A 13,833-nucleotide genomic window follows, 5' to 3' on the forward strand; every position below is an offset into this window, starting at 1 on the left:
ATAAAAACAGTAGTGAAGTTTGTATAAGCTTCCAGCACTTAGTGTGTGCCAGGCGCTGTTCTGAGCATCCTGAACTCAGTCCTCGGAACCCCACAGGTTAGGTGGTCTTGTTTCCTCCACTGGACAGCCTCAGCACAGAGGGGTAAAGGACTCGCCCAAGATCACAGAGCCAGGCAATGGCAGAACTGGAATTCAAGCCTAGGCAGCTGTAGAGAAAATTTCTACACAGTAATAACTGCAAAAAAAAAATTATCCCCATGGACATAAGCACTTACGACCTTTCAGCCAAAGCACATTTATGAATTATTAAGCCTGAGAATAATTAAAGATGTTCAGATTGCAACGCAGCCCTCTCTACAAACCCCTACACAGTGACAACGCGAATTAATTCGTCAGTTCAAAATTATCTAGTGTAACCTTGACTTACCCACACTTGGGGGTGAAAAGGAGAAAAGAAGGGCGGGACTAAAACAGAACACCAGCAGTCTCACATGCGGGGCCTTGTGGCAGCAAGGGCCACCACGAGGTAATGAAACTGCCAGGTCCGCCAAGGTAAGGGCTTCCGGACACGGACCCCAGCTGAGAAGCTGTCCCAGGCTGGGTCCAGGGCGAGAATCAGATGTGAGGAAGCAGCAGAACCCCTAAAAAGTAGAGGGAGACTTTCCACACGTAGCCCAACGCACGTCTGTGTGCATGAGAGCAGCCGACACAGCCTGTCTCGCGCTGCAACGGGCGGCTGCACACCGGCACCAGGCACCATGCACCGGTACTCGCACGCTTACCGACGGCAGAGAGAGCTGTCACTCACAGAAGTGAGCCTCCTGAATTAAGGGACAAACGTCAGGTTCAGCCTACTAGCAGTGCTGACTATGTTTTATATCAGCATAATTCTCTGAACATAACACGTCCTGAATGACACGCAGTTACACTCAGTTAACCCTCATTTATTGACTGTACCCTGAGTCATACGTTTAATAATTTATAACCTTCACGACACTTTAAAGGAAGCATTAACACTACCATTTTTTAAAATGAGGAAACAGAGGCCCCAAGATCACACTGCTGCTAAGCAACCGAGCAAGGATCTGAACTCAAGGAGGACAGACCCCGGAATTCATACCACTGAATCACCCCAGTTCCCAAACTTCAACCTGCTCCCTCAGATAGCTCCATCTCTGCCTAAAACACGCCTCTGTGCCTGCCAGAGACTCCCACGTCGTCCAGGCCAGCTCACGCACAGCCTTCCTGCCCCCGGGATGGTCAGGCACTTCCTCCTCCTGCTCCCACGGCCTCTTCCAGCAGAGGAAGCGTCACTCGGCTGCTTCTGATGTGATGCTCTCAGAGCGCAGAGACTTAGTCCTGCTCGCCTCCGCACCCCCCAGAGCCTGACCCACAGCAGGCACTCGACAGCGTTCACTCAGCAAGCAGTACGTGACAAAGCAACTCTGCACTCCAGAAAGCCTGACACGTGCCGTGCCGTGCTGTTAAACCGAAAGCCACGTCCCGGACGAAGAGCACGCAGCACACAGCACCGCCCAACACCAGCCTCCTGTGAGGAGTGGTGGGCAGAGCCGGGGAGCCGACGGAGGGCAGACACCTAGAGAGGGGAGAAGACAGACCCCTGCGGAAACACGCACGATGCAGGCACTGCTAACAGCTACTTCAGATGATCAGAGGTTCTCAGCTAAAAGCCTGCTCTCTTTTTCAGTGAACTGAATGGAAAATATTTGCAACCTTAAGTTTTCCAACCAAGCTGATTTTCTGATGTGTTCTTTTTTGAAATAATGCTAACTGTAAACCCTTAGGGTTGACTACGGGCCATGTACTCTTCTAAGTACTTTAAGTATATTCCCTAATTGAATCTCCCCAGTACCCCAGAGAGGTAGATACCATTATCATCTTCGTTTTACAGATGAAGCCACGGGAAAGTTAAGTAATTTGCTCAAGGCCACACAGCTAACACTGGCGGACTCGGGGTCCCGACCCAGGCACGCTGGCTCCTGAGTACACAAGCTCTTCCGCAGAACATCCGCTTCCCACCTGATGCGTCCTTTCACGTGCAACTTCCATCTTTCATGCGAAACAATCAAACCAATTCCTTATTGTGAGGAATTCCTCACAATAAGACAACAAACCTAAAAGATAAGTAAAAAGCAACAAAGATCACAGGAACAAAAATAGAATTTTTTTTTTTTAGAAACCTGAACGTGTCGCCCAAGCAAAGGCGACCGACTGCTAGAGAAGAGGAGGAAACAGCTCAGTGCGTGGATTCTCTCCCACCAGTTTCAGGCAAGTTCCAGAAATGGGAAGGTCTGCCCATTCACAAACGGAACCCAGAAGACACTCACCTGCACTGTTCTGTACAGCAGCTGCATAGGAAAAGAGAAACAAGCGCTTGAGCAGTTTAGGGGTCAGGGTGTGGTGAATGATGCCGCTGACAATCTGGAAAAGAACCAAGCAGTGGAGAGAGTCACGTCTGGGCAGTGAGCATGGAGCCGTCTAGTTCTCAGTCATGCGAACCGGTCCCTAGGGGCGACACGCAAGAACTCCCCCTGAGATCTGCACCTACGGCAGCACCTCTCGGAAGAACACCAAACACACAAAGGCCAAGCATTTTGTCAGGTTTCCCAAGCGTTTTGGATTTCTAGGAAAATTTGTAAAGCATAGTCTAATTGCTCAAAAACTAGGTGCTAAAAAACCTCAAGTGCCACATTGGGACACCCTAAAATCTAACATCAGAGACACACACATCTGATATCAGATGCGAACGGAAACAGTCTGGTCAATCTGTGGCCTGTAGGCCTTTCTTCTAGAAGATGAGGAACGAAATCGACCCTTTGTGCTTTTGTCTGAGGTGCCCAACAAAGGCGTGTTTGGACAGATGACCAAAACCATCGTTCGACATGAAGTGTCTGGCTTCTCAGGGAACTTTCCACACCTACATCACTCCTCTGCTCAGAACAGACAACTGAGGTCACGTTCATTACTCTTGCTGACCTCCATGCCACCTGCAAGAAAAGCAGGGACTTGCCTGTCAGCGTGCGTAACTCACTGCAGCCAAAGACAACGGACGAGCTGGCCTCCCGCCTGTGTTCCCCGCTGCGCTGGACCACGAGAGGGGCAAGTTCGGGACCTTCAGCGCCTCAGTGAGAGGAATCTTCGAGGTCACAATGACCACTACAACCAGCTTACCCAGCTACGCATCTTAATGTGCTGTGGCTACCGGATTAAGTTTTCTAAAGTGCCCCAAAGTGTCCACAGGCTCGTTTGCTGGCTCGGTTTTACCCCCCAGACCTGTGCACCTCCTCCCCCTCCCACACCCGTCCACTGCTCCCCAGGTAGAGGGGAAGCTCATTCACCCAGGAGCCGGGGGGTCACTGCTGCTGGCTCTTGGAAAGGCTGCCGGGGGCAAGGTAAGAGGGTTGCTTCCATCCTTCCCCCTCTCCGACCGCCTGCTGGCCCTGGCTTTCCATCTGCCACCCTTCAGAGGCTCCAGAAATCGCAACATTACGGACTGAGGAATTAAAGGTAGCGCGTGCCAAGATAATACACAGGCACGCTGCACCCAATTTCTCTCAATTCTAATCAAGGCATACGGAGTCACAACCAATTCCACCTCTACAAAGTAAAAGGCTCCTCGACCTACATGCAGTGTAAGCTGAAGTTGGTGGGGAAAACCTGATGGGAAATAAAACCTAAAAACACATGTAGCTAGTTACCCTTTTGACTTCCTCTTCTTTCGTGTACCTCAGGCAGAAGTGGAACACCCGGAGGTCTTTGCAGTGGATGATGAGTTTCTCGGGGTACTTCTTCAGCTGTCCGAAGAGAGTTTTTTTTTTCTCATCAAACACTGCACATACGATAAATGATAAAATCAGGGAGGGGAATTATGTTATAAGGCAACAAGTTAACACTCAAGACACCAGGTGTACTATTAACCTCTAAGGAGACCTCTGGGAAGTGAGGGGTAAGGTGCTACGTTCTAAGTCACTGCCAGCCCCACCCCGCCCAGGCCCTCGGCAGGGCCCAGGCTCCCCGAGGGCACCCAGGGCTCTCCGCGCCTCTCGGGAAGCGCTAGACGGGAAAGGACTGGCCACTGCTGAAGGACTGGCTCCGCTGGCCTGCAGAAACCCTGCTCCAGAAGCTGGGATTACCAAGGATGGACAGGAGACAACTAGGGACAGTTGACGCCTGGTTTAGGGCCAGGGGCCGCTCCTGCCCCCTCCCTCCCTGCCCCAGAGTTCGGACCACGCAGCACCTGCTGGCATGAGAAACATCACACATGACCACTGCATGACTGCTGAAAAAGTCCTCCTTACAAAAACAGAGGAGTGGAGCAGACCGGTGCCTGAAGGCAGAAGAGACACCCAAATGCAGAACCACAGACCTGGATCAGATTCACCTTTAATGTGAGACCGACACAGCTATCCCCGACAGCAAAAAGTATGATCCAATCTAATCTATAATGACACTGTGGAGTATTAGGAAGAAAGGTTCTAAGTTCAAGTCCGAGCTGCTCCAGCTAAGTGACTGACCACAAACAAGCCACTTTACATAACAACTTTATCACCCATAAAACTGATGTAAACAAGATTAATAGAAGAAGAAATTCTAGTAAACTATAAAAGACCATAAAAACATTATCAGTTACAAAAGCCTGTAACACCCCAGGGGAAAACAGATACTTACCTCCATAAATCTGATCCACACAGTGGAGTGTAATGTCATTTTCTCCTATAATCTTGTTCTTAAACTGGGTTTCCTGAAAGATTCAAAAGGGGACAACTGTGACTCCTTGCTGCGCGCTGGCACACACTTACAGACAGAGCACATCACCATTCCCCACGCGCACATTAAGGAAAAGGGACATGCAGCCACATGCCTGGGAAAGGGACGGGGAAGGGTGTGCAGAGAGGTGTGGTCACCGGCGTGTGGACCCAGGCAGGACAGGCCATCCATGGGCTGCTCCTGCGCAAACACGCCGCGCCCCCACGGTCACTTCGAGGGGAGCTGGGGAGTGGCACGCAGGTTGTGATTTCTCCACATAAATGCGAGTAGGTGAGTGACAGCTACGCAGGGAGAAAAACACCGAGGACTCGAGTGGCTGTGACTGCTGCCTTTTACAGGACTGGGAAGCAAGCTGCTACAGTGGCCCGCAGCCAGAAGACCACACTCTGAGACAGCAACGGTGCTGCTGTTTAAGAAGCAAGGGTGGGCCGGGACGGCTGCGTTTCCATCAGCGCATGGTGCCCTCCGAGTGGTGTGGCCAGTTCTCCCCTCACCACACTGCTCACTCTTCAGGAGCAGGGACAAGTCTAACAAGCACACCGCCGCCCAGTGCAGAGGAACCCAAGTTCAAGTGCTGTACTCAGCATCAGTTTCATAACTGGACTTAGTTCCCAAATTTAAGGAACAGTTTAGTATACAGAAAACAGGGGGCGGGGGGAACAGTGTATCTGGGAGATGTCATTCCAGTGAGTGGTAAACGCTGCAATGAAACACAGAAGAAAACAAGAAGTGTCGATCTAGGAAGGCAAATGCAAGCCGGAGTGACAGGAGGCATGGGGGAAATTTCTAGAGTGGTCCCGCACTGGAAGGAGACCCTGAAGGACAGCGAGCAGACTTGTCCTTTGTGCTTGTGTGCGTTGGGGTGGAGGGACCGAGCAGCTGGGGAACAGACGGGGGGGTGGCCACAGCGGCACTGCTCCCCCACACGCAGCCAGACGCATTCGGACGTACGTCGTTCTCCAGGGCAGACTCGTCACTGCCCAAGAAAGCGATCTTGAAGTCCGTGCAGACCAGTCTCCCACAGATCCCGCGCTGACATGAATCCTCCTGGACATACTTCAGGACGGTGCTGGCTTCACAAAGCAGCTGCTCACCTGGGCGAAACCAAAACAACCCCCGTTCGAGTCCTCAGGGAGCACACAGCATGCGAACGGCGAAAGCTTCCCGGGCCGCGCTCCCGTGAGGACCAACACACAGCACAGCGCAGCACTCGGCTCACGCCTTCCAGCCAGGCCGACGCGGCCAGACTTGAAGTCGAAGATGAGGCACCGTGGGGGCCACTGGCAAATGAGATCAATGGCTCAGGTATGCCTTCACACAGAGCACCCCTCCATCTTCTCACAGAGTAACAAGTTTCCAAAGCGGGGAAATGATCTCAGCTACAAGTGTTTTTATTACGTGGACCCAGGGGATGTCCCACAGAAGCAATACCATAACTAAGGGAGGGCAGAAAGGCCTGCCGGCGTGCTCCGGAATGCAGACCTGCAGCCCACCTTCGGGGGGAGTGGGCCAGGTCTCATCTGCAACTGCCAGAGGGGCAGGGCGTCTCCCTGGCCACGGGGCTGTCAAGCAGCTTCCTCAGACGCAGAGGCTGCCACCTGACCATGCTAACTCTGGCTCTGCGGACAAGGGCGGGAGGAAAAGGGAGGGCAGAGGTCTGCGGTGGGGGGGAAAACTGTTTCCTCTCGGTGTGTCACCTTTCCTCCTCCATCTGCAGGCACCCAGCCCGCATGCAAAGCTGCGCTTCCTGGAGACGGAGTAACTCTCTGCACAGTCAGAAAGACCAGGAGGTGGGGAGGGACAAGCACTCTCGGCTCCCCCAGAGCAGCAACTCGGGGATGGCTGTCCGGGTGAGGGCAGGAAAGGAGAAGGTTATGAGGGAAATGAAACACTAAGTGTAAATACTTTGCAACAAAAAAGAAAAGTAATTTCTTCTCCTCCAACAGACAGCCACTTTCCCCTCAAAACCTCCCTCTGGGTATTCCCTTCGATGTCTTCAAGTTTACGGTTTGACTCAAATGCATTTAGTCTGACCTTCAATATGTAAAGAGAACAGTCACAGACACGAAGACTGTCCAGGGACACACGTTATGACGCGGCTGTCATCTTCCAAGGGGTTAATTACTACGGAAGCACTGCAAGGTGGCTCAGTCACTAGGTCATCCTCTAGAGAGACCACAGCACTTGAGGAAAACAATGGAGTCAGGGCCTCATTAAGGTTTAAACAACCCCAGAAAAGGTGCCTCAGCTAAGTCCAAGGTGGAAGACATGTGAGCGAGGCTTCCTGTGCTTTCAGCTCCCAGAGTGAAACGGCTTTTCACGGCAAGTCATCTCTCCCCCAGGCCCGGCAAGCCGTTCTCAGCCTGTGCCACGCACCGGAGACGAGCAAGGGGCACACGGTGGCTACTGCAGTGCCACAGTCTCCGACCTGCGTGTGCACAGTCTTGAATCTCGGGAGCTGGGAAAGATCTTGGTCTATTCTAGGAAGCTGGGGCTCAGAGAAGTCAGCTGTGAGCTCACAGCTGCACACCCGGATGAGACCATCAAGTGACCCAGAAGATGGGGAAATGTATATAACACTAAGCTAAAAATAAAGTTATTCCCAGAACTTATAACCCAGGAAAAGGAAAGACAATAGGGTACATGGATTAAGGTTTAGATGTTTACTATAGGAAAAAGTCTTTCAAACTTAAAAATCTCTTTAAAAAAAACCTCATAGGCCTGGCTGGTATGACTCAGTTGGTTGAAGCATCATCCTACGGACTGAAGGGTCACGGGTTCAAGTCCCAGTCAGGGAACATGCCTGGGCTGTAGGTTTGGTGTGCAAGGGCAACTGATTGGTGTTTCTCTCTCACATCGATGTTTCTCTCCCTCTCTTTCTCTCCCTCCCTTTCTCCCCTCCCCTCCAAGATCAATGAGCGAGGATAAATAAATAAATACTTACAGGATTCCAATATGTTTACCAAATAAGGTGGATCAGCCAGAAATCTGTGCATATACATATCCTCCCAATAAAATGGAATAAAATAAAAAGTACCAGAACAAGCCCTTATTGTTTTGGGAAAATGTGCCTTTAAAAAACTTATTTTAAAAAGCCATTTGGGATTAGAAAAAAAAAAGCACGAAGAACTGAGTGCACCGCTCACAGCCCCACATACAAAGAGGACACACCACCAAGGAGTTTCTGTTTCTGAATTCAGACATGATTAAGGCTTGACTCAAGCCACAGAGTCACTCTCCCCCATCTGAAAAACACCCAAGCCACCCAGGCTCCTTGGTGCTAACCGCAGGGCAAAGCCCAGGCAGCCCTGGGATGGGCTGGGGGGCTGCAGCCCACCTGGCACTGGCGCTCAGATGCACAGGCACAGACAACAGGTGGGAAGCCTGGGAGGCAGCGCCAGTCACCGGCAGCTGCACTTGGGCAGTGGGAAGAGAGTGTGGGGTGCAGGGCTTTGTGGGCGACCAGGATTTTCCTGACTGGAGACCAGAATACTGGATGGGGCCAAGGGACGTGACCTAAAAAAGGCCTCATCTGCTCGTGAAAGCGGTGACAATTTCCCAGGTTTATTTTCATCTGCCCGGGGAGAGGAAAAGAAGGAAAATTCTTTGCAGATGTTGTAATACTCAGACCCAGGTGTGTCATTACTGAACTAAAGACCTTGATCCTTTGTCCCACTCATGACTGTTACATATTGTCTGGATGAACACAAAGGCTATATGGCCACAGCAGGAACGACATAATCAACGCTGGCTTTGAGCTGCACGTGAGGCTAACACGATGACCATTACCTGGCAACAAGTGAAGAGTTACTTCCTTCTCTGTTACTTCCTTTTCGTTTGTGTGAATTTCCTAAAAGAGAAAAGCATAGAGTAATATTTTTCTTTGTTTAGGGGCTCAAAATGAGTAACTTTAAGCCATGCTTTCAGAATACACACAAAAACAGAAACCCTCGTCAAGGAAGGGTCTTTTCTTTGACAAGCTAGTTACTGTTTTTTAAAAAAAGTATTTTTTAACTAAAGGGAGACAGAAAATTCCAACAAATTAGTTCAATATTAAACTAATTATTTGCGACCAACAACTATTCACTGTCCCAAGCAGGAAGAGAGGGGTTGGCACTATCTAAAAGGTCAAATGTCACACGGCAAAGCAAGACAGCTGGGAGTCAGAAAGCGAGGGGAAGACATCCCACAGAACGATTCCCCGCTCCCTCCAGTGAGGAGCAAGGATTAGAAGCAAAAGAATGTGGGTTACAGGGAGGAAATGGACTTATGTAAAGCCCTTACAGGTAAGAACAGGAAAATGTGAATGGTTCAAGTCAATACTCTGTAAAAAAAATAAAATAATAAAAATAATTAAAAATATTGGAGTCAGTATTGATCCATCTGCCCTGTAGTATACTAGGACCCAATAAAGACAGCTGGAACCGTCCTTTGCCCCTTCTGAGTTACCTAAGATCCCAAGACAGTGCCACGGGGCACAGTCATTTCTAAGAAGGAATTAAGGCCAGGTTCTGTGTCACTGTTTCTCAGTGAAAATCATCTTCAAATGCCTCCCTGTTGGGTTGGTGTTTATTGAGTATTCAAAGATGATCAGCAATCCTCAACAGTCACAAATGGCTGTCAACCTAACAAGAAGGTGGCACAGAGGGCCTCCTAATGCGACCTACCACCCATGAAGTATTCTCGCCAAACTAGCTAAGCTCAATCTGCTGGAGTGTCTGTGTCATTCTACCAATTTATGAGAAACACTGGGACAGAGAAACATGTTAAATGACACCACGGGGACACAACCAGGCAAATCCTGCCTCTGGAACGTTCTACAAGACACAACCAGTTTTGTCAACAAATAAAATTGGATTTCATTTATCTATTTATTTTGGCAGAAGACCCCGGGTGGTAGGAATTTTCTGAAATTGTTGATTCCATCTGAAATACGGCATCAGAAGAAACCTGGGTACGGCTGAGGCAGGGAGAGGTCAGACGGCCCATCCTGAGGCTGAAAGACAAAGTCACAGCTGGTTCAGAGAACCCGCTTGAGCAAGGGCTGTTTTAGAGACGCTATGATTCCATTCCGGGACGGAATCAAGTCTGCCTGAGGCAGTGCTTCGCAGCCCTGAGGGCGCCAGACTAGCTGGGGAGCCCACAACCTCTGTAGACTCTCAGGCCTTACCACGGGCTTGAGGAACCAATGTTTTCACGCCGGATTTTGCCGGGTAGAGCGCACACCCACGTTTTTGTGTGCACTATACACAGGATGTGGGCAAAAAGTGTGCATTGCACTCAGCAAAATACGGTAATTTAGGAATTCTCACTGAGAGTTTTCATCTGTCTTCGGCAAAGAAACTATATTAAAGCACAATTATTTTTGACAGGTCTATCATCTTTCTCAGAGGAGAGAGCAAAGCTGTTCATTAAATTCAATCGGCTGTTGGAAAACTCTAGCAATCATCTTGACTAGTGATTGGAATTCAGTCCTGACACCAACGCCAGCGTGGAGAGGGCTAGCCCACTGTTGTGCCTCCAGGAGTATCTATCATCTTCTGATGATAAAGAATTTACACCATCCAAAACCATCTGTAGCGATTCTTGAACTGGTTAATGAAATTCCTCTTTGGCCATCAGGAGACACCTTTTAGGGTTCTGTCCTACCCAGTCAGGGTGATAAACTTTTCTTGAGCCTTATGTGTCAGACACTGTTTAAAGGATGTTACACTTGCTCACTCACCGGACCCCGACGGCAAGCCTCTGGAGCAGGACTGCCGTGCCCACTGTGCTCTCCATCTCGCAGACGACAATGCCCAGCCAGCATGCGGTGGGGGTGGAAGCTGAACCTGGTAGTTGGCTCAGTCTATGTTCTTACATGACACCATACTACCTCTTCCATGAACGAGCATTCTGTCTCTCATTACCACGAAATGGTAATGAAGGCAAAAAGGAAAACCAGGACAGAAGGATGGGTGGATATAGCAGCCAGACCCACCAGAAACCAGGCCGAAGCAAACATCACTGAGGGTGCCCAGAAGAAGTGCCCGCAGAGGCAGGAGGCTAAAGGGAAAACCAGGAAACAAAAGCCACCTGTCCCCCGGAGTAGCAGCTGGCTACTACTCCTGCATGGGGCAAACTCTGGGGCTTCTTCCACCCCCTCGGAGAGAGTTGCCTCCGATGACTTCCTCCACTGGGTCCTCCAAGGCAGACACCTGACTGACACCCCAACCGACGCCGACACTCCAGAGTCCAAGGGGAACTTCTGACCCCCCACCCCCAGGAAAGGCGCCAACCAGGACTGCTCTGTGCAGGTCGTCCAGAGGGGACTCCACTGCTCCCCCTCACACCTCCTCCTTCCCCCTCCACGCCCGCTCTACCACCAGAGCCCATCGATACTGCCTAGTAAATGCACCTAGAATCCACACTGCTCTCTTCTCTTCCCCAGCAGCACCCTGGACCAAGCAGCCGTCACCTCCCACCTGGAGCACCGCAACCTGTCTACCTGTGGCTGTTCTCTCTCTATCCTCCACGCTGCAGCAGCAGTGAACACCTCAGAGCGCAGTGTGCTTTGCATTACTGGCCGGGTAAAGATGACGATTTAACCCGGCCTACGAGGCCTTCTTAGCCCAGCCCCCGCCTATGTCCAATCTGCACGTGGGCCGCACTGGCCTGCTGTCGCCCCCCAATACCTGCCACGCTCCTTCCCATCCTGAGTGGTTTCCACAGGAAGTTCCCTCTGCTCGGAACACTTCTCCTTACCCTCTTCGCCCTGTGAATTTGGGGTTTCCATCCGATCTCAGCACAAGGGACCTGTCTGTGTTATGAGGCTCTCACAGCCCCATGTACCTCTCCCTCCTAGCACTCAGCACAAATGCAATTTTGCTTCTGTTTATGTATTTATTTAAGTCTATCTCACCACCAACCTATAAAGTCTTCGAGGGCAGGCATTTTGTCTGTTTGTGTTTTTGTGGTTCCCTTTTTTTTTTTTTTTCATTCACCAAATAGCCCTAGAATCCAATACAGGCCTTGTACACAATAAAGGCTCAAAAGATTTTGTTGAATAGTTTAATTAATAATGACTTTAAATGATGAGAGTTTCTAAAAATACTCCAGCAGGGCCCAGAGAAACGTATGGAGATTTGGGTCCAACATCAGGGCGCGGCCATCAATGCACTGGCGTCACCACAGGTCCGTATGGTGGAACAGGAGAAGGACTGCATTCCATTAGAGACTGCCACGGACATGGTGTCAGTCCAGAAAGACTAGCAGTCGTGAAGCCTGTCCAGTAAAACCTGCAGAAGCGCAACAGCCGCGGATGGGCCTGGCCTCATTCCAGGATCTTGCAACCGATTCAACCAGTGACAGCTGCTTCTGTCCGATCCCTGTTCTCTGGGGTGCTGGGAACTTCCCAAACTGCCCCCGGGTTTCAGTGAAGGGTCCAGAGTCCCCTTAACCTTCTGCTCCTTCTGTCCCACTAACCTTCAACTCTGACACTCCTGACCACGCTACCTAATCAGCAAATGAAGACAATCTGATTTCTAGAAACTGTGGAATGGGATCTGAATACCCTACTGACCCCAATTAACTATCATGTTCAATGGGCAGGGAAGAAAAAAGGTAGGTTCCTTAATAATCAAGCAGAACTCGTCATACTAGTTACGCAGACAGACTTCTTTCTTCAGATGCCTGAAAACTAACTCATTTGAAAGTGATGCAAATTTTCAACAAATGCGGTCATTAAACACGGCCCACATGCTTTGTGTGGGGCACCTCTCGCCACTTCATCTGAGTTTGGACAAAGCTCGCTGTTATGGCACAAAAGAGTAGCAAAGACTACTGGCACTGGTCAGGGAATGTCCAAGTTTTCAAAACCAGGATGACCCAGTGGCCTGAATTCAGTTACAACAGCAGCATAAACATTAAGTGGAAAGTTCTGCCAGAGTGGTAGGATTGGGATTGGTGCTTTTTAATTAACTTCCACATTTACCTGAAATGTTATGGATGCTCCTTTTGTTTGTTTTAATTTAAAAAGGGGCTAAGGCCATGGATAACAAGTCTTCCAGTTTCTGCACATTTTGCCCCACAGATCCAAAGGAACTATGTCTCTTCGTGTTCTCACTCCAAACACCAACAACTCCAGGGGGTCCCACAGCGGCTGCTGCCCCCATGTTCCCTGAGAGCCCACCCGGCATCCGGCGCTGAGCCAGAGCCTGCGAGCGCCAAACAAGACATGAGAGTACCACCCACCCTTAGCAAGTGTGTGGCCGAAGGACTGTGCCTACTGGAACCCACTGCACACAGCTGGCCCAGCACCACAGGGCTGTTCAGCAGGTCTCTTCTCAGAAACATGCTTGCGAGCAGCACTGGCCCAAAGCACAGGGCTCCAGTGAGCCTGGGGAGCGCAGCCAGTGACCTCACGGTGTACGTCTGGGTACCCAAAGCTGCAAGATGACCGATCTCTAATACAGACCAGTTCAACAAACAGCTCCCAAACATCCTAAACCTCAAATGCTGAAGACAAAAAGATGAGTAAGAACTGACTTCTGCCATCATCAAGAAGCTCAAATAAAAAATAATAACTAGAACACTGGGTGATCAGGGCAATAACTACTAGAGCCTGCAAAGGATTATACCTCTATTCACCGTCTCATTTGGTCCTCAAAATGTTGTTAACTGCCCTCATCGTCCTCATTTTAGAGATGAGGACAATGAAGCTGGCCGAGGTCAGGTGAAGTGGGACTAGAGTCCTGGCTCACCTGACCAGTCGTGCTTACTCTCTACAGTACAGCCTGCCTGTCCCTGCGGGCCCCACCCTTCCCTGGGCGCTGTCTCCCTCCCCCTTGCCTTTCACGCACACTCTCGGACTGAACTGATATTTCGTGTGCGCCTGCTCTGATCCAGCACTGCACACCCAGGAGTGACACGACCCGGAGCCCCACCGTCCCAGAGTGCAGGGGGCAACCATGGCAAATCAACAATAAAGGTGTGTGTGAGGTCTGCGCTCGGGAAGGGCAGGCTGTGATGGGAACAGCAGGAACTCCCCGCTGCAGTCAAAGGGGG

General features: G+C 50.5%; 1 protein-coding gene across 1 annotated transcript in view; it reads right to left on the minus strand.

Annotated features, from left to right (window-relative positions):
• The window catches only part of MTMR12 (myotubularin related protein 12), a 53,657-nt gene that overhangs the window by 26,751 nt on the left and 13,073 nt on the right, over positions 1-13,833 (minus strand). Inside the window, exons 2-6 of the mRNA XM_045847882.1 lie at positions 8,578-8,638; positions 5,740-5,882; positions 4,690-4,762; positions 3,720-3,850; positions 2,349-2,442 (exon numbers count right to left, since the gene is read on the minus strand). Of these exons, the coding sequence (XP_045703838.1) occupies positions 2,349-2,442; positions 3,720-3,850; positions 4,690-4,762; positions 5,740-5,882; positions 8,578-8,638 (502 nt within the window). The remainder of the gene's footprint in view (positions 1-2,348; positions 2,443-3,719; positions 3,851-4,689; positions 4,763-5,739; positions 5,883-8,577; positions 8,639-13,833) is intronic.

This window comes from Phyllostomus hastatus, unplaced genomic scaffold, assembly GCF_019186645.2.
Source record: "Phyllostomus hastatus isolate PE091 unplaced genomic scaffold, TTU_PhHast_1.1 phas_contig_58, whole genome shotgun sequence".
NCBI lineage: Eukaryota > Metazoa > Chordata > Mammalia > Chiroptera > Phyllostomidae > Phyllostomus > Phyllostomus hastatus.